The sequence below is a fragment of the Botrytis sinoallii genome (assembly GCF_014898435.1).
Source record: "Botrytis sinoallii strain Bc 23 chromosome Unknown BSIN_013, whole genome shotgun sequence".
Classification (NCBI taxonomy): domain Eukaryota; kingdom Fungi; phylum Ascomycota; class Leotiomycetes; order Helotiales; family Sclerotiniaceae; genus Botrytis; species Botrytis sinoallii.
Genome location: NW_024066040.1, coordinates 1,527,657 through 1,547,365, shown reverse-complemented (window position 1 = coordinate 1,547,365; position 19,709 = coordinate 1,527,657). Strand labels below are relative to the sequence as shown.

The 19,709-nt window shown below is 42.7% G+C and overlaps 6 protein-coding genes across 6 annotated transcripts; 3 read left to right on the top strand and 3 right to left on the bottom strand.

The window, feature by feature from the left end:
• Nucleotides 1–885: 885 nt before the first annotated feature.
• Nucleotides 886–2,639, top strand: EAF02_007771 (uncharacterized protein; the record flags this gene model as incomplete). Its single annotated transcript, XM_038903819.1, has 6 exons — nucleotides 886–1,013; nucleotides 1,087–1,285; nucleotides 1,355–1,664; nucleotides 1,735–2,131; nucleotides 2,187–2,336; nucleotides 2,402–2,639. The coding sequence occupies 6 exons, from the start codon at nucleotides 886–888 to the stop codon at nucleotides 2,637–2,639; spliced, it is 1,422 nt and encodes a 473-aa protein (XP_038756633.1).
• Nucleotides 2,640–3,384: 745 nt separating this feature from the next.
• EAF02_007770 (uncharacterized protein) lies at nucleotides 3,385–4,146 on the top strand (the record flags this gene model as incomplete). Its single annotated transcript, XM_038903818.1, has 1 exon — nucleotides 3,385–4,146. The coding sequence occupies one exon, from the start codon at nucleotides 3,385–3,387 to the stop codon at nucleotides 4,144–4,146; it is 762 nt and encodes a 253-aa protein (XP_038756632.1).
• A 5,948-nt stretch (nucleotides 4,147–10,094) lies between these two features.
• Nucleotides 10,095–11,432, top strand: EAF02_007769 (uncharacterized protein; the record flags this gene model as incomplete). The annotated part of the gene is made up of 2 exons (XM_038903817.1): nucleotides 10,095–10,245; nucleotides 10,312–11,432. 2 exons carry the CDS (start codon nucleotides 10,095–10,097, stop codon nucleotides 11,430–11,432), a joined length of 1,272 nt encoding a protein of 423 aa, XP_038756631.1.
• Nucleotides 11,433–12,340: 908 nt separating this feature from the next.
• Nucleotides 12,341–13,929, bottom strand: EAF02_007768 (uncharacterized protein; the record flags this gene model as incomplete). Its single annotated transcript, XM_038903816.1, has 2 exons — nucleotides 12,341–13,359; nucleotides 13,413–13,929. The coding sequence occupies 2 exons, from the start codon at nucleotides 13,927–13,929 to the stop codon at nucleotides 12,341–12,343; spliced, it is 1,536 nt and encodes a 511-aa protein (XP_038756630.1).
• Nucleotides 13,930–14,208: 279 nt separating this feature from the next.
• On the bottom strand, nucleotides 14,209–16,358 carry EAF02_007767 (uncharacterized protein; the record flags this gene model as incomplete). The annotated part of the gene is made up of 7 exons (XM_038903815.1): nucleotides 14,209–14,682; nucleotides 14,733–14,843; nucleotides 14,920–15,531; nucleotides 15,602–15,711; nucleotides 15,874–15,932; nucleotides 16,003–16,086; nucleotides 16,135–16,358. The coding sequence occupies 7 exons, from the start codon at nucleotides 16,356–16,358 to the stop codon at nucleotides 14,209–14,211; spliced, it is 1,674 nt and encodes a 557-aa protein (XP_038756629.1).
• A 969-nt stretch (nucleotides 16,359–17,327) lies between these two features.
• EAF02_007766 (uncharacterized protein) lies at nucleotides 17,328–18,886 on the bottom strand (the record flags this gene model as incomplete). Its single annotated transcript, XM_038903814.1, has 6 exons — nucleotides 17,328–17,506; nucleotides 17,571–17,655; nucleotides 17,713–18,314; nucleotides 18,368–18,452; nucleotides 18,504–18,674; nucleotides 18,728–18,886. 6 exons carry the CDS (start codon nucleotides 18,884–18,886, stop codon nucleotides 17,328–17,330), a joined length of 1,281 nt encoding a protein of 426 aa, XP_038756628.1.
• Between the last annotated feature and the right edge of the window lie 823 nt (nucleotides 18,887–19,709).

Here is a 19,709-nt window from a genome sequence, read left to right as displayed (position 1 = left end):
ATTGAATAGTTATATAGATTTTAAATTAAAAAGTTCAGAATTTTTGACTTTTCATGCTTTTCCTATACAAATAAGCAAATTTTTTAAATCTTTTTGAATTTTCAACTTTAACTCTTTAAAGATATTATTATAATTTTTTTTAGAGAATTTAAATGATTCTCAATTTAGATTTAATATAATTGTCAATTTAATCATATATAGTGATCAATAAACCAGGGTACAGAAACCCGAATAATTGAATATTTCAGCCGGAAAAGCGTTGCATGTGTGGTAAGTAGGTTCCAGAACTCTTATATCACGTGTCTCCAAAGCACGTCAAGCCATCGCTTCATCACGTCAACCATGCGCGAGCCAAACAATCTACGATGTACGCGGCAGAACCCCACAATCGGGAAGTAGGCGGAAATGGAAATGCATCTGGATTGGATGGTGAGCTGGGCTGGGTGAGAGATATGTGAGGGAGGGGTGCACGAATCGAATCAGTGGTGTGGGTTTGGGTTTGGGGGTGTGTATGAATCTTTCTTGGGATGGATGGGATGGGATGGGATGAGGGGTTTTGGTGCGAGAGAAAACTTGAGAGAGGCGGGATGAGAGACGTGGGATGATCGTGGATCTGTATCGAGATTTTCATGTGTATATCATACAAGTGCATGCATGCATGTTTGTTGCATTTTAGAGGAGAGGAAAAATGGGGAGATGGTCGGGGGGCCTTTCTTTTTGGGGGGATAGTTGTATATAGATTTGAGTAGTGGACGGATATTGGGGATTTTTTGATTTGATTATTCTTCTGTTTGGTGGTTTGAGACGTGGTGGTCTATGTGAAATTGTATTTTTTGTTACTTTGGAGAAGATTTGGAAGAAAGCAAGCAAGAAGAATTGGACAACATGGGTGCTCAAGAGACATACGATGGGCCATTCAAAGCAACCGGTGATGAGGAAGTCGCAGCTATAAGTGTTGAAGATAATGTACAGCCCGATTGGACGGAGGAGGAAGAACGATTGGCCAAGAGAAAGTGAGTGATATGCTCCCCATACGAATAAAGCGCGCTGTGTTTTTGCACTTCTGAGGACTAACCATGGTTTCAGAATCGATTTTATTCTTCTACCGATTCTTGGACTTGCGTTTTTTGCTCTGCAGTTAGATAGAGGGAATATTGCAAATGCGTTGACGAGTACTATCTCGACGGATTTGGGTGTTACGACGAATCAGATTAATGCGGGATCGAGTATTTTATCCGCGGGAATCGTGGTGTTGGAAATCCCTAGTAATGTTTTATTGCAAAAGGTATATCGACTCTTCTCGGGGAGCTACTCACTCCAATTCTTCAGAAACATAGAACTAAGATATCATTAGATTGGACCACAGAAGTGGCTCGCAGGTCAAATCTTGGCTTGGGGATTCGTCGCTGCTTTTCAAAATTTCATCACGAATTACTCGGGATATATCGTTACTCGTCTCTTGCTGGGACTGTGTGAAGCGGGGTTTATTCCCGGGGCTCTCTATACGATGTCTCTCTGGTACAAGAAACCTGAATCGAGTTTGAGGATATCGATATTCTTTCTAGGGAATCTTTTGGCTTCGGCAACGACTTCTCTGATTGGGGCGGGCATTTTGTCAATGTCCGGGAGATATGGTATCGCGGGGTGGAGATGGTTATTTATCAGTAAGTTTTTGTCTGTTAAGTTTGATTCCCAGCCTGCGATGCGGTAGATTGACTTGCTGTTGCATAATAGTCGAAGGATTGATCACCATTGGAATCGGCTGTATTTTCATTCTCTTCCTCCCTCCTAGCATCTCAAATGGCTCTCCGCTTATCAGCGCTGGTAAATGGAGTTACTTTACTCCCCGCGAACAATACATTCTCGTGCGACGAATCCTCCTCGATGATCCTGCAAAAACCACTGGACAACTCCAGATCTCTGGAAAAGAAGTCCTGAGAACGATCAGGAAACCAAGGATATTGATTCACAACCTCATTACTTTAACATCTACAATTTCTGTCAGCGCGGTACAAGGTTATGGTCCTTCGATCATCAAAAGTCTAGGCTTCAAAACCGTACGAGCGAATGCTATGGCATCGGTTGGGAATTTTATCGCAGCGTTTGTGGTAGTGATTCTTGGATTCATTGCGTTAGTATCCCCTTTGCAACTATGCAGAATCTCAAACTAACCGTCTCAATTCCAGAGATAAAACAGGCCGTCGTGGCCCTGCAGTCGTTTTCGGCGCTACTTGGTGCGTGATCGCATACGCATGTCTACGCATTTCCATTGGAGAAAGTAAATGGCATCGCTATGCAGCAGTTGTGTTTTCCATGGCTACGAATTCAAATGTCCAGTTAGTTATTTCTGCATTCACTATCCGTTTCTCGAATTTACCTGAAAATAACTAACCCCTTCTAGCATCCTCAACGTCTCCTGGCTCTCCATCAACTGCAAATCCCCCCAAGAACGTAGTATAGCCATGGCGATGATCATCATGGCCGCCAATTCAGCGGCGATTGCAGGATCCCAAGTCTTCCGCACGGCGGATGCCCCGCTGTACACGCATGCCTTTACGGCGATGTATATACTTGCCGCGGCGACGTTTGTCATCGTGGTGGGGTTGATGTGTGGTATATTTTTGCGAATAGGAGGTTAGGGAAGAAACCGGAGGTGGTACAGGGAGGGTTGAATATGGAGGGGGAGAGTGGGGAGGAAGGAAGTTTGGAGGTGGTGAAGAGATGGTGGTGGACTTGGTGAGGTTGGGTGGATTGAATAGATGGAATGGAGGTGGGGGATTGGGATTATTATTCTTGAATTAATGTTTTGGTGGTGGTGAGGATGCTATTGGATTTAATGAATGAATGAATGAAGGACCCAAAGATACAGGTTACTGACTTGTTGTCTTGATATAAATCTCTCGGGAAATTCTGTTTCAAGACTCGTGATTCATAGTCCAAATAATCTCCTCTTCTACATAGATGAGGCAGATCAGAAGAAGAAGGGAAAGGGAAGAGTTTGATCCAAGAATAACAAGAGAGGAGGGAAGACGTAAGTTAGTGAAATGATATAGGGTGGAAGATTAATACTACACCAACAGCTAGTAACGTGTAAAATCCTAGAGTTGAAATATACATATTATATTTGATATACTGAAAAGTAACAGCGAAACGCTTTATTTTTGATGCTTCCACAGTGCCACTCGTATCTAGGTAATATCAAGTCTTCAAAGGATTATCTAATTTGTGCCCAGAAGCTTATGTTGTAGATACAGACAAGATCTCATATCAATTCTACCCCACCTCTGGATCAACATTTATCTACACAAGACAGTTCACAAACCATATAAAAAAACATACAGAAACAAATATTTCACATCTTCCTCACTCTCAACTTTACAAACAATGCCCTCCTCATTCCAAAACAAAACCATTCTCATCACCGGCGCCGGAAGCGGCATCGGTCGAGCCACCGCCATCAAATTAGCGTCTCTGGGCGCCTCTCTCTACCTATCCGACATAAATCCCGAGTCCATTTCCCAAACCCGCGAACTGTGTCCGCAACTCGAATCATGCTCCACACAGAAATTCCACATGCATTCTCTAGACGTCAGTGATTCCCAAGCATGCAATACATACATCCTCGATCTCGTGCGCGAACAGGTCACTATCAACCACGTGTTTAATTGCGCGGGGATTAATCCGACCGCGATACCGATTGAGGATGTCTCGGATGAATATTGGGATCGCCTGATGAATGTTAATCTGAAAGGGACGTTTAATATCACCCGAGCGGTTGCTCCGCACCTCACCGCGGGGTCTTCATTCGTTAATATATCGTCGGTCTGCGGGATGGTTCCCGTGTCGCAGTTTTCGGTCTACTGCGCGACGAAGTACGCGGTGGTGGGGTTCTCGAAATGTATGGCGTTGGAGTTGGGGGGTAGGGGCGTCAGAACGAATGTGGTGGCGCCAGGGTATATTGATACTCCGACCAATGTGTCGGTGCTAGGGGGACAAGAGGAGGTGAGGAAAATGGAGGGGGCGGTGGCGAGTGGGAGGTTTGGCTTGCCTGAGGAGGTGGCGGATGTGGTGGCTTTTTTGATGGGTGACGAGGCGAGGTATGTGAATGGGAGTGTGGTGGAGGTTAATGGGGGGATGGCTCATTGAGGGGGTGAATATGGGATCGAATTGTGAGAGGGGTGTTGGCTCCCGGTGAGCTTTGGGGTAGGTATGGTTGGGGAGTTTGTCAGATGATACTAAGCCAATGTCTCGGTTGAACACTTACTGAGGGGATTGGAAGAAAGGAACCAAAAGCTTCTGAGGATATAATGTGGGATGTTTAAGCAATCTAGATCTTTGGAAGGCTGTTCATGCGTAAGATTAGATAGGCTTCCAGACTGTGTATAGATTCCCGATGTAGTGTTGGATAAAAATCTAATGATTTGAGAGAGTACAGTATGGAATGTTACTATTTAGGAAATCGAAATGCAATCAATCAGCTCCTAGCATCAGATGAGACTACGTGATACCTATTATGCTCTCATATTTCAATAGATTTGGGTTTGAAAATATGTGAAATTTATGCTTAACAATATAAAATAGTTTAGTTATTTAGCAGGAGGATTGCTGGAAAGACCAGATGAGATTGTATTGGAGAACTAGATCTTGGAGAAGTTCGAATAAATAAAGGCTGATAGATTCGAACGAAAAGGCAGTTGCTAATAGAGTAGATTTGAACAATGGAAACATATAATCTGGTCTACGGGCGAGATATCGCTAGACGTGAAAGTTTTTATAGACCGAATGATATATTGGACTTGGAGCTATTCGGCTTAGATGAAAGGTTAATTTATATGCTCGACTTTCCCGTCTTACTCCACATCCCGTACCGTGTGGACCGTTTCTTTGAGATATGTATCCACCCATGCGCCATACCAACCAATTAACATTCCACTTTCGATCCACCTAGCAGAAATTTTCATTTCACGCACAGTGCAATAATATATTTTAAAACTGATCAGATTCAGCATCAAACAGAGCAAACATCAAAGTTCCTGACTTTGAGATATCAAGCTTCTGTGGTCCAATGGTTAGGATTCCACCCTTCCAAGGTGGAGGTTCGTGTTCGATTCACGGCAGTTGCACTTCGTTTTTGCTCTTTCTTTGCTTCTAAGTACTGATTTGTTTGGTTAATATAAAGTATTTTTGTTTTTGGTCTCGCTACTCATTAGGGGGGTTCAATTTTTGTTTGATACAAATTATCTACCTGATTATTTGGATGCTTTTCGTCCTCCTTTACTTAGTGCGTAGTATTTATACAAGTGGATAATCGTATTACCGTAGTGGAATGCATGATTTTTTAGAGCACGGGGTGCCCTACTTTACAACTTCTTCGATAAATTTAATGAGATATACAAGCTTTTTACTATTTTCATTTCTCCAAAGGTTCTCCGGTCTGCTGCTGGTCAGATATCCATATACGAGATAGTGGGATGGAAATCTAAATCGAGATCACTTCAAGAATGTTGCGATGACTAATCTCATTCTTGCAACCACCACCTCGCGCCATGAACACTATCAATTGTTCACGCCAGACGAAACGGTATCCTTGAGGACTTTTGATCCATTGCTATAATTTTCTTCCTCGGCATATTAGTCTGGGATGTAAATGTAACATGAAAATCCACATACTTTGAGAGCTTGCTAACATGTGCGAATAGCGAAATAATCAATTTCCTCGCACTTCCATCTGATCCCTTTATCAATGAATACGCAAACGAACAATGGTAATGGTCATAGCATTTGACATTGCTTTGCTATAGAAGCTGCGAAAACTTCTCAATCATGACATGAATTGATTTCTACAGAGATTGACAGGTACACTATTGATTGATGAGGAATATGGTAGAGATGCGGGAAAAGTTCTCCAACTCCATTTACGGTGTATGGATTTGGCAAGTTGCGATTTCGATATTCTGAAACTACTGGGAGACAGCTTTCTTGAATTTTCGGAATGAATGATTTTTCTTGGGTAGGGAAGTTATACTGCTCTGTTTTAATGTCTGAGGTTGGTTTGGATACTCAAGTGGGTTAGGTTAGTTGGTTTCTGTTGGTATCAACTTGGTTGATAAGTGTAAGTACTTTAGTCTATTATGGTTGTATTCGTTCTTGATCATTATTATCCATGGGAAGCTAGTATTTAATATAGTGAAGTGCTAGCGCCACGTAGCTAATACAGTGCCTTCTTTGATCACATGATCGATATCCCGACAGTTTCTTAAATTTTGAGATTAGCTTTCAAACCAACGATCTATATAAACCTGCTTCATATATCATAGAGCATAGAGCATGGAACCGCGACCGCCATTCATATCAATTTACCATATGTTTCCTACTGTTCAGTATTCACGAAAGCTCTCCATACTTCCCCCTCTTATCCATATATCTATAGCCAGCCCCAAGCTCAACTCCCTTACCATCAATGTTCGAAATAGTGTCAACCTCTGTCTCCACACCGACTTCTACTCGACCTTCTGTGATCCTCAATGTTTGTTTCTGTCGTCATATTTGTGGATCTGAATGTCGTAATCGGCCATGGTCATTTCTAGGCGCGCTGCAAAGGCGGTCGTGATAACCGCAGTAACTGTCCATTGACTATCTGTGTTTGTTCCCATAGTTCCAGCGGCTGTATCAATAATTTTTTATAGCACGAATTCTTCGACGATAGTTTCTCTGGTTTTTACGCAATCGGTTGGGTATATGGAAAGACACTACACCAGTGTTTTTAACGGAGAAATTAGTCAGAGAATCCTCGGAAATTAATAACGTCTCCATTACGAGACCCTGCCGTGTTTCTTTTGTAAGTAGCATTGCATTGTGTGGTTGTACATATAACAACGAAAGTAAACCCGTATTGAATTAATGGACGAAAATGCGAGAACCTGGAATGTTGTGAATCATCTCAACTGTGAAGATTGGATTGGTTAGGGATGATGGTGGCAGCTGTGCTCTTTTATATTCCTGGTCCTATACTCGGGTGCCGTATCGTATTCGGCATGATATAGACGTATTAGGAATCAGTTAGCTACCTGCACCAGCTGCTGTTGTTCTGTGTGAATCAAGGTATTCTTGGGAATCATTAGAACTTTTGTAGAATATAATGGCTGGGAGGTGGAAAGGTTCGACGCGCAATTTCCTTCTTGGAAAGTGAAAGGATTGGAGGTTCCTCTCCATCGAGAGTAAGTAATCTAACTCTAGTATCTTTCAGTAACTCGGGTGTAGATGTCAAAGACCGCCAATCCGAACGGAAATTTTTCTGCTAATCAACTTATCTCAATGGGCGAGACTATCTTAACGACTAGAAATTTCTCTGGAATTTTCGTGGCCTACAGTTGAAGACTTGCTGTGCTGTTGCTTATTTACCTTCATTACTATCAGTGAGATTTGGCTTTAGGTCAGCAGTGAAAATGCTCTCAGTAATTCGCTGAAACATGATTGTTTTATGGTTTTGGAAAGAGCGTTTGCTTTGCCAACATGCCTCCTTGTTCATGATTCTACCCCTTTTGAGTTCGTGGATCGGCCACAGAGTCTACACTGTCTCAGCAATACAAACAAAGTTCCTCAAATATCATCATACAAATTATCAGGCTGTCGCAGACTGCTTCCAGGAACTTCCCAAGTCGCTGCATTCATGCTCGCACAACGATCGCATTGTTCCAGCATTTCTGCAACGGAGATTAATCAAGAAATTCCCCTTTCGAAACAGCGTCAGGAAAGAGCGTTGAGAATCTTGAATTCTAAAGTTAAATCATGAGTTGAAATTGTCAAATAGTCCGAATTGCAATCGTACAATTATCCAAAAATCCTACAAATCTTGAGAGAAATTTTCGATCTATGATGAACTAACTCACTGCATTTGGGCTATTAGAAACAGTAGATTAGCAGGGTAGCTCGTGCTATTCTTAGTTGTTAAAGAGGAAGATGAATCATAGCTATTTTCATAAATTCAGATTGTGTTTCAATCCGAACTCGTATGCTCGAAGAACATCCATTAAGTAACAAAATCGTCAAATTTTACCAACTCAATCTGGAAAGAAATGAGTGCTGACCAAGAAGTAGATGATGCTTACGAGAGACAGAGAATGGATTTTAAAACATATCTTCAGCCTCAATACGAAGTTTGCTTGCGTCAGATTAGGAAGCCTCTCTTCCGAGCAAACTTGGGCTTTCGTGGGGAAATTTGAAATCCCAGTTTGCCACAATATTCCTGCAGCATCGAGCAAGACTTCCAATTTTAAGTAGAAAAATAATCCTTCACCAAATTGCCGGTATCAAACATCGAACATTGAGTACAATATGTAACGTGAACACGGTTAATTCGATGCCGGTAGATAACAACAGGAGTGTGATTGGCTCCACAAGAATTGGGACAAATATAGAAAGAATGTATCGTTACTCCTATGCATTCCTTCAGGACTTGTACGCCAGCCTTATACAATACGCTGAATATAGACTTTGGACAAAGTACTGAAGTGACATTGTGATCTTGTATTCCCTGATCATCTGGTTCTTATCGAAATGAAGGAGGGAAACACAAACACACGATGTTGAGAAGGTGGTCAGAAGCTTAAATTCAAGAATAGATGAGAGGGACTGTGAATTTAATAGGTTATGAACCTGATTAAGAAAGAAGGATTCTTCATCTCGTAGTCAGCAATTGGTGCTCGGAATTCCTGAATCAGCGGGACACACCGACCAGCCAGTGAAATCAATTATTTCTTCTGGGGACGAGAATTTCACGTGTTTTCGATAAGATAATCTTTAATGAGCATCCATATGGAAAAGTAGGTTATTAGCAAAATTTCAATCCTTCGCGGCTGAGTCGTTTACACGAAAGTCGAAAGGAGTTTAGCTTCAGGGGCATCCCGTTTCATTAGATAAGCAGAAAGCCCCCAAGCTGAATAATGACAGTGTGGGGTCAAACGAGTTGCAACTTGCTCCAGCATCTCATCGATCTCGATCAGATATACGCACCAAGAAGCGATTTTGTGTGAGATGAGATGCAGTGTTCCTCAAGATGCTGCAGATAGCACTTTTTTTTCTTGGATCCATTATAAGATGTTCTATGAGGTATCAGTTACGACCTTCGCCGCAGTGTCCAGGTCCTTAATTTCAAACTGATGACAGGAACCTGGTAACGTTGCAATGAGTTTCTGATTTTGTCGATACCGACTCCAAATGAGGACTTTGCTTGATTCCATCTTCTGTTTATGCTATTCAAAAGTTACGCAAACACGGTTGGTGTATTGCTCTAGACTAGCTAGTAGGCTATCGGCATTTGGGACTTTGGCCACGGCCATGTCGCAATGTTAACTCAAATACTATATGCTATAAGTGGTCTAAAGGGTTTAAGACTTTTATGAAATTCCAAATGGTAGGGTCTTCAAAGATCACGAATTTTGTTTGTTGGCACGTATGCTAATCGGCACGTTTGCCAACTGACAGGGGTGGATTAGATGTTGACCGGCAGGTTTAGGCGGAGGATGCCAATGAGCCGTACGAGCACGTTCGTGAGAGACGAATCAGCTCAATATATCCTTTGGCTCCGCGTGTTGCTAACGGTCATCAAATTTTGAGGTTTGATGATGTCACTACTCCAGGAAGGCTCTTGGATCTCGTTCGACAAATTATGACCAGACCATATTATTTCTCTCGAAGGAATTCAAGGTTTGTGTGTACTGATTGGGATGGCTTGGCATAGGATTCGCACTTCATCTCAGAAATGATCCCACTGCAACCCGAAGTAGCTCCAAGAAGGCGCAATTCATTATGATTCTATTCATGGTAAACGAATGCTTCGCAACGGGAGGCCTTTGAAGTTCACCGAATGAGGAATCTGTTCAGCGGTCTCGAGATGAGGTTATATAAGTATGCTCTTCCGGGTTGGAAAGTAAAGCATCATCAACAACAACTACTCACATTCATTTCCCACTCACATTCATTTGTTTCCTTTTCGGGTTTTCATCCCATTACTTTCCTTCATTCCTTCATTAGAAATTTACAATCTACACTTCACAATTAGAATTTAGTTATTTTTTTCTCTACTTCATTTCATCATGTACTCAACAAAAAGTCTCATCGGGTTCGCGAGCATGCTCGCATCCCTTCCATCTGCCTTTGCTGGCTTTAGTTCCACCTCTTCTAACAGTGTTGCCATCTACTGGGGTCAAGGTCCCAACCAAGGGACACTCGCATCATACTGCTCAAGTAAGACTTTACAATCATTCGTCTGCTTGAAAAAACATAAGACAAAACGCTGACAAACAATTACAGATGCTGGCTTTGATATCATCCCCATTGCTTTCTTGATCTCTCTCAACAAGTTGACTGTCAATGTTGGAAACGCAGATCCCGCTCAAGTCGCAAAGGACATCGTCACTTGCCAGGGTATGGGTAAGACAATTCTCCTCTCCATTGGAGGAGCAACTTACACCGAGAATGAACTCGCAAATGCTGATGCCGCAACTACTGCGGCCAAGAATGTCTGGGCTGCATTTGGTCCCAAGACCTCATCCTCCACAACTCGACCATTTGGTGACGCTGTCGTTGATGGTTTCGATTTTGATATCGAAACCCAAGGTCTTACCAACTTGGATGTCTTCGCTCAAGAACTCCGCACTCTTTCAGATGCTGAGACCAGCAAGAAATACTACTTGACTGCCGCCCCACAATGTCCTTACCCGGATCAAGCTGATAAGTCCTTCCTTCAAGGCGCAGTCTCTTTCGATGCTGTCTTCGTCCAATTCTATAACAACAACTGTGGTCTTAACAAGTTTGTCAAGGGAAGCACCACTCAATCCGAATTTAACATGGCCACATGGGATACCTGGGCTTCAACTACCTCCAAGAACAAGAATGTCAAGGTTTTCGTCGGTATCCCAGGTAGCACCAGCGCCGCCACAACAGGTTATATTGATCAAGCCACTCTTACTGATGTCATCACTTACTCCAAGACTTTCAAGAGCTTCGGTGGTATCATGTCTTGGGATATGGTCACTATCATTGGAAACAATGGTTACCTTGCCAACATCAACAAAGCACTTGGAGGCGCCCCTGCTTCAGGATCTAATGGCTCCGCCAATACCTCTGCTGCAGCAACTACTGCCAAGGCTTCCGGCACTCCTGCCCCAACTACCCTTACCACTAAAGTCAAGTCTACCGTTGTCTCTTCCAAGGCTGTTGCTACCACTACCGCTAAGGCCGCTGCTACTACCACCGCCAAGGCTGCTGATGAACAAACCACCGTTGCACCTGCCGGTGCAAGCGCCACTCCTGCTTCCGGAGCTGTTCCACAATGGAGCCAGTGCGGAGGTGAAGGATACACCGGATCCACTGTGTGTGCAAGTGGCTTCAAGTGTGTTAAGACTGACGACTGGTGGTCTGCTTGCGAGTAAATTCTCTTTTCACATTTGGAGTAGAATTCACTCGAAGAGTATAACGATCAGAAATGTATTGACACATGTATATGGATATAAATTCCCATTTTCCTTAAATCTTTGATGGGATGACCTGGCAATGATGGTACGGTAAAAAGGTATGGATATATCTGGACGTGTTTGGCATTTTGACGCGCGGGATGTGGTACTTGCATTGTTTGTTTAGCATTTGGAACTTTTTGTTGAGTTTGTGTGGAATTATTTTTGGATTTTTTTTCGCACGAGGAAAGACGATGAGTGGTTGGTTGTTTAGATTTGTATTATTATTCTACCTACCTATATTATAGCATGATCGCATTTCAGACGATCAGGTGACTGCAATATATATGATGAATGTCACTTTTGTTTCGAGTATTGCTTTGAATGTATTTGACTGTTGTAATTGATATTGTGATTTTCAAAAGTTTTCGTTAGCACTACCTACAACTTAGCAGTAACTACTAAACCTCCTGCGATGTCTTAAGAAAGTGAATTGCGGCACGAGGAGCTGGAGGCTTTGCAGGGTGATAAGTTCTACTACAGTCTATTGCTGTGGAGATGAGATCGATATGATTTCTAACTTGCTTGGCATGACTGGTAAGCACCTCACCAAGAAAGTGGTTAGTGGTCCAGACCAGCAGGCTCAATTCGAGCTTCCAGCACCTAAAAACAATTCATTATCTATAGTGTATACAACAATTTAAGCGATTTGGATATTTTGATTGGACTCAAGAATAAAATTTTCTTATTTGCAGGACTGAGGTCTGGGCTATTGCAAATCCCAGCACGAATGAGAATGAACCTTGTCTAAAAGGATTGGCATGTGTTGTGATATATATATACACGCCTGTAGTCTATCTGAAGCTCTCGAGCAAGTGAAACAATATTCAGGACTGATCATCTCTCAATTCACCATCGGCAGGAAGGCCAAGCTTAAACCCTCCCACGCAACCTCTCTGAAACAACCCCTCATTATCATATGCTCGACTAACATCCCTCAAAAAGCTTACATTCTCCTCTCCATATCCCTCAAATGGTCTCTGCCACTCTGCGCAGTAATTAAGATATTTCCATTTATGACCCGTTCCATTCTTTTTTGCAATTTGTTCAATCTCTTCGATTGCACGACGTGTGGTTTTCTTCACCACTTCGTCATCTCGGGCGTTGGGCCAGTTTACTGTAAAACTCACGATCACGAGAGGTTCATTGATATTATGTAGTCCCAATGGATTCGCATCACCCTTGCGCACCCAATCCGGTAATAATGGTTGCATGACCAGCGTCCAGACTAAACCTTTCACACTTCGCAGTGAAGAAATAGCGTTCTGATATACAGCATGCGTAGCGGCGAGTGTAGCGATATCATTCTTGATAGTTGTCGTAGCGAGCACTTGGCGTTTTCCAGGTGGATTAAGAGCATTCATTTCATCGGTTGCACTTGTTAATGTGCGCAGTTTACACGTGTTCCAAAAACGCCACATCGACGAAAAGCGTGATCTTTTCCAATATTCTGGCCATTTTGTCTCGGAGGGCCTCGTGTATACCAAATTAACGGAGATAGCTTGTACGCCCAATGGCTGTATATATGTAAAACATGCCAAAGGACCAGCAACATGGTGATCCCAATCAACTCTGTTCACGACCTCATTGAAGGCGGATATAACTTTGCTGGTTTGAGAACTAGGCATATGAAGAAAACCGCTCCAGATTTTGGTGCTGGGAAAACTGCGAGCCTTGAAGCGAGTAACGATGCCGAAATTGTTAGAACCTCCTTTCAGGGCACGCCAGAGATCAGGATTCTGGGTTGCAGAGGCTGTGGTGAGAGTTCCTGATGCGAGGACGATATCATAGCTGATTATGTTGGAACATACTAGACCAAATTGAGGACAGAAAAATGAGAGACCGCCTATTTTCAGATATTAAAGAACCGCTCCATGTATCAAATAATCATAAACTCACCTCCTAAAGTCAGCCCGCCGACTCCCACAGCAGAATTTCTACCACCAACGACAGCAAGACCCCTCTCATCCAAAACTTTTGAAACATCCATCCACCTACATCCGGCTTCAATAGTCACACTCGATTCATCATTATCCTCAGAAAGTACAACCTCGTTGAAACAACTAAGGTCAATAAGAACACCTCCTTCGATACTCGCAGCCCCAGCAACACAAGAATGGCCGCCACTACGGATAGCGAACAACCCATCAAATCTATGTTCTTTACCGACCTTTTCCTTTCTCCGTTCATCATATTCACGCCTGAGAATTGTGACAGCTGTGCAAATTTCCTCATCATTGCGGGGACGAACAATACATGATGGGTTTATTTCGCATTCTTGCTTTGCCCAGTAGCCATCCACTGCTTTGTTGAAACTAGTAATACTTTGTGGTAGAATAACACTTTCAGGCAGAGCCGCTGCGAGAGTCTTGCTGATTCTCGTGATTTCTGGGATAATCAGGCTGTCCGTTCGCATTGAGAATAGAAGGCGACGCATGAGGAAAATGGATACAAGTATCAATAAAGCAGTCAAAGACGCGGTAAGTATTTGAGAAACCATGGTTCTGAATCTGATAGAAATGAATGGTCAACTCCATTATCTGATATGTCGGAGGCAAACATTTGTCAGAGGAAAGACGTGAATAGATGCATGTGGCGCAGCACGGCAATTGCCAGCCAATAAATATCCACCAGCATTTACGTATAAAGTTCCACCACCAGTAAAGCAAGTGTATGCAAAGGTACATAAACACATTCAAACAGGGGCATCTCCGGATTTTCTGCCCCAGCGAAGCCTCGCAAACACATTCTTGAATTTGGAGCGTTTGTAGTTTCTCTCGATTGAGCCGTACTGGGAACAGCAATCGGAATCGGAACACGCAAATGAGCTATTCTCAGCTTCCCTACTGGCCTTTTTTGTACAAGAGCCACGTTTGAAGATTTTCCTGATCAAATAGATAGGTATGCACCATTCTGTAGGAACCTTGCTTTCGCTCGTTGGTTTGAACACTTCGAATCTCTTTCCGGTTTCTTGCCACCATTCGCTATTGTCTTTTTGTATGTGGTCCACCAATTTCTGTCGTTGAGGGTTATAATTGGCGTCAATCTTTTGCGATATGAAGTCCATGTTAAGGACAATTGCATAAGTTATTGCACCCACGATGCACGCCGTGATGATGAATGGCACTTTCGTAGAGCTTTGCTGAATGTTTGGAATGGCCCAGAGCGCCTAAGATATGTGAGAATAACGGAGAAGATCAATTTTAATGATGCACTTACCGCACAGAAAGCGAGAGGCAAATAAAATATGCTGACATACGTCAAAAGTTTGACGTTTTCTCCTAGCCTCGTGGACGCCCTGCTCTCCACCAGTGCGCTGGCATTGAATAGCTATTTCAGAAATTATAGCATTAGAGACTATTCTGATCTATAATTCATGAGTTTTGTGAAACAACTATCAACTTACCCCATCTCGCAAAGCCTTTGTTGTTTCCAACTTTCTACTGAAATCGCTGCGTAGTTCTTTGAGGGTGTTGACTTGTGTTTGCGCTTGTTGGATTGTTTTTTTGAGCTGCTCGAGCATATGATCACCTCTAAATGTTTGCCGCTCTCTTGGTGGATACAGACATGCCGCTTCTAATAGGTGTTTTGTATCTTCGTCATCCAGTAATGGCTGCAGGTGTTCCTTATAATATAACTCCCATTGCTTGATATTATCAGATAAGACATTATCGATTTCGGTCAAACAACCAATGGCCCAGAAATACTTTCTAGAGCGAGTGAATCTCTCGTCGTCAAAAAGCAAGTTGGAATATTGCTCAATGTCTAGGAAATTTTCTTCCAAAAGTTCGCGGAAGGGAACGTTTAGCCCCTTCCATCTCTCTATAACAAAAGAAAGCGCCAGTTCAACGCATTCCAGCTCAGCATGAATTGCCGTATCATGTGTGAGGATGTACTTTGATTTTCTTTTAATAAAGAATTCGTCTGCCCCTAGTATAAGAATCGTGTAGAATGGATCGAAAGGCCCATGAGCAAAATCAAGGGTGTTTATATAATCATTAGAGGTGAAAATTGAGACCTGAAAATTCAATTAGCAACGAATAATGACCTGAGACGAAAGAACATGGAAAACAATATGGAATGAATACAGTAAGGGTAGAAAGTCTCAGATGACGATGAGCAGATTTTGGGTTATCACCAAAGAACGGTCCGGTCTTCCATCGCGATATGGCTTTGAGTGGAACATCACAACCATCGACTAGTTCGAAGAAAGTGAGAGTGTAGTGAGAGGAATTGTGAACTGACTAGGCGAAAACCTTGGAAATTGACTCTCAAGGTGGCTATTGAACAGTTCTTGTGCAACTTTATTCGATAGAAAATTGTCAGCAGATGCCTGTGCTGTTTCTATCGCGGGAATGACCATTTTTGTGCTTGTTGCTATAGTTCCAATGACCCGTATTCGCCATTCCATTGAGTAATCTGCATGTTACGATTTGTTAGTCCCACTGAATACCACTGTAAAAGTAACAATTTCAAAGGTATTGCTGACATCAAACGTCGCCAAGGAGCAGGTGTTTTGAAGGATCCTAATTGCGGCAGTATCAGAGGATCGAATGTTAGTATTTGTTCGGACCTGGATACGTTAGCATTAATCAGTTAATTGAGCCTAAGACTCACTTACATATATGGGAAAAGCAAAGATTCCTTGTCTAGCATCAAACGTTTTCTTAAATTACAAAGAAAAAAATCTAGATAACCCGAGTGAGATTCTACAGAACGAGAAGATTCAATAGAGCGAGTATCTTTGTTGGCCTCCGATAAACATTTTAAGACATCAAAGCTATAGGTTCTCTCCGCCCATGGATCATAATTTTCAATCAAAAATTGGACACTCGACCGTGTCATATTACACTGTGATAGTTTTGTAGCTTCCTGGAGTGATGGAAACTGATTCATTCCGTCCAGTCCCAGCGGCTCGAAATTACGTTTCTTTCTTTCAAAGTGTTCATGTATTCCCTGAATGGTGAAAGGGAGCCCTATGCGGTCATCGGATGGAATGTGTAAAGCTACACCAAGAGAGTCTGTCAGAATTTCCGTGCAGAATTTCAAGGCACCAGAATCGTCGAGTGGAGTAGCTGAGTATGGATGACACCAAGATATCAAGCTCTCTGAAACTTTATCTAGACACTCGTAGGAATTAATGTCATTTTCAATAGATTAAATTCTATTGTGTTGGGAAGTTTTGCCCTCTATCGGCGAAGTTGGTCTCGACGGTGGTAGTTCGATAAAAAGCGCTATTTTGGGCCCACGGTAGATGTTTTCATACCATCGCCAAATGTCACTTCGAACAGGATCAAATCGAGTAGCACTAGGTTGATTGGGTGTGGAGGCGTTAAACACGTAATTGGATATCAAGATCCCGGGAAAGCTTTTCGTTGATCCCGCGAAGCAATTTGAGTAATTCATTATGTTCAGCGGAATCTGAGCTGAGTGAACTGATTCCTGAGGCTGTCTCCCAATCGGACATTCTTAGTCGCAAAAAAGGTTGAACTGCTTAAAGGTATTGAAATATTGAAATTGACGAATTTGTTGCTGCAGTTCAGAAAGAGCAGCAATTATATAATTCTTATAATAGTTGTTTATGGCCGCGTAATTGCCAGGCCGACCAATCAACAAAAATAATCACATATTTGCCAGCAGTACGCGAATAGCCGCCGACTTTTTCAAGGATCTGACACCCTACACGATGCATCTGTTTGCTTCCAATCAAATAAATATTTAACAGACTCCTGAAACTTCTACCCGGGAACTGTCTCGCAATACTCCAGATGCGGAAAACGACCCCAATGTAACCATATCAAAAATGTATTGCTTCTAAATTGTCAAAATAGTGAATGATTGGCTTGTAGCGTCACCAGCACAAGTAGTCGAGTCTAGCTTTCCATCAGCGTTTGCTACAAGGCAGGTTGCATTATTCCCATTTTCAGGGGCAAGTAAAATGTCTGTTTGGCCTTCTATGAAAGGGAATAGTTGCGAGTTTGTCACCAAACCATCTTTGAAAAGTATCAGCGGGCGTTTCTTCTTCTAGTGATATAAAACAATTTCGAAAATACATACCGCCATCGGCTCTTCCCCCGCAAGAGAACATAATAACTGTATCGCCAGCAGCTCTTCTCGGGTCAAAGTTAAGACATCCTTGAGTCTGTCCAGAATTATTAGCATCTTGCGACAACTGTCTATGGAGAAGATAACTACTCACCAAGCTGCTAACTACAAGCACCGAGCCGGCTACGTTATTATGCTTTCCACTTGTAACAATATCCCAAGCTTGGTTTTGACTTCCATCACATGTTTGTAGAGTGATTGGAATCAAATTCTGTCTAAAGTCGCCCGCAGTTGGATCAACGAATAGACACTGACCAGATGCATCTTTCAAAGCGACGGACGAAAAAGCCTTTACGGCAGTATTATCCATTTCGTTGGCTTCAGCTGCGGCGGAAGGATTGAGTACACCTCCAGCACGGGAGACGGAAAGAGGGGTCGTTGAATCGCTTGTCGGTACAGCGGAGGCAGCTGCAGTGATGACCACTGATGATGAAGAAGCAGGAGTTGGCAACGATGAAAAACCTGCTGCATCTGAGGCCACTGGCGCAACAGAGCTAGCGACTGCTGGATCGGCGGAGGCACTTGAGGCACCGAAAGTAAATGTTTGGCTAGAATCGGATTCATCACAGGGAGCCTGATCGAGAACGTTCGCAGTAGTAACAGATAAACAGGTGCCTGGGGCATTTTCGGGAGTAAGAGTAAGTGGGCCGGAAGTCTCATTGAATGGGAAGAGCTGGGAGTTTGTGACAAGCCCATCTAATTTAGGTCAGTAAGAACCTGGCGACTAAAAAGCAACAAACAATAAATACCTCCGTCGGCCCGACCACCGCAAGAAAACATGATGACAGTATTGCCCGCCGCACGGCGAGGATCAAAGTTTAAACAAGCTTGGGTCTAAACTCATTAGTCCTTAAAAGAGACGGAAAAGGGGTTGATTTTGCCCACCAAAGTATTGACAACTAGCATACTACCTGCTACATTGTTGTGTTTTCCACTAGTGAGAACGTCCCAAAGCTGCCCCGTACTGCCATCACAGGCAGCTATTTGAATTGGTGTCAAGTTCGCTCTGAAGTCACCGGAAAGTTCATCCACGAAGAGACACTGCCCTGACGAAGTCTACATCTTGATTAGCACCTCAGAAACTGAGCTCAAGCAGAAGAAGACCATACTGTGATTGGAACCGATGTGAAAGCTCTCGTTGCAGTATCGTCCCGTTGTTGTGCTTCCTCAAAGGCAGTCTGATCAAGAGAAGCGACAACTCTCTTACGAAAGGCGGGGGAAGCAAAACCCCGTGTTGCTAAAAGTAACAATAAAATGAAGAGATACATGATTGCGGGTTGATATGTAATGGGGTAAAAATGATTGATGGCAAGGAGTAAAATTACTTGTACAATTGTTGAAAAGAATGGAAGACTGCCCAGCAGTTTAAGGAAGGTAAATTCAAAGTAGAGAACGAAAGAAGAAATAGTAATGAGAGTAGGAAAATAGAAATAATCGCAATTGAAGTTTGTGATGTGCAATGAAGCAGAAAACTCACGATGGTATATATCAACTTTACATACTTGAGTAACATTGTACCAGCGGTCCTCGAAACACTTCTTGTCAAAGGTCACAGCATATGAATTGAAAAGCAAAGGTACTTGGTAAGTAGGACATTACCAAGAAGTCCTCTTAGGGCTTTCCTTAACGCAGAATAAACAGATTATCAACTTCACCTGAGCAAACATGCAAGTAATGAAACCACACGCGTCGCAAATCTGTTCCTGTGTAGCCGTTTTATTTGGCGGTTAGGAGGTCAAGTCTCGGGAGAATCCGTTTGATCTGCACTGATTGATCTCATCGCTCGTCAAATGATCAGGGTTCATCTGATCTTTGTTTTGAGTTTAATTTCAGATGGTTTATGATTTTTGAAAGGAGGATTTGTTTTTGTTAGTTCCCGAAAAAGATTTTGACACACGTCCTCAATTTTAGATGACCGTCGAAACGAGCTTGGCGGCCCTGGCATCAGCTCCTGCATGTCAAATCAGACGACTGGGGTGTCTAATCGCAAGGGCGATTCATTCGTTCGCCAATTCTTCCAACATATCTCTAAGCCAGAGATCAAATGGGGATGAAAATCTACTTTATGTTATAGCGCTCGAAGCTTTGATT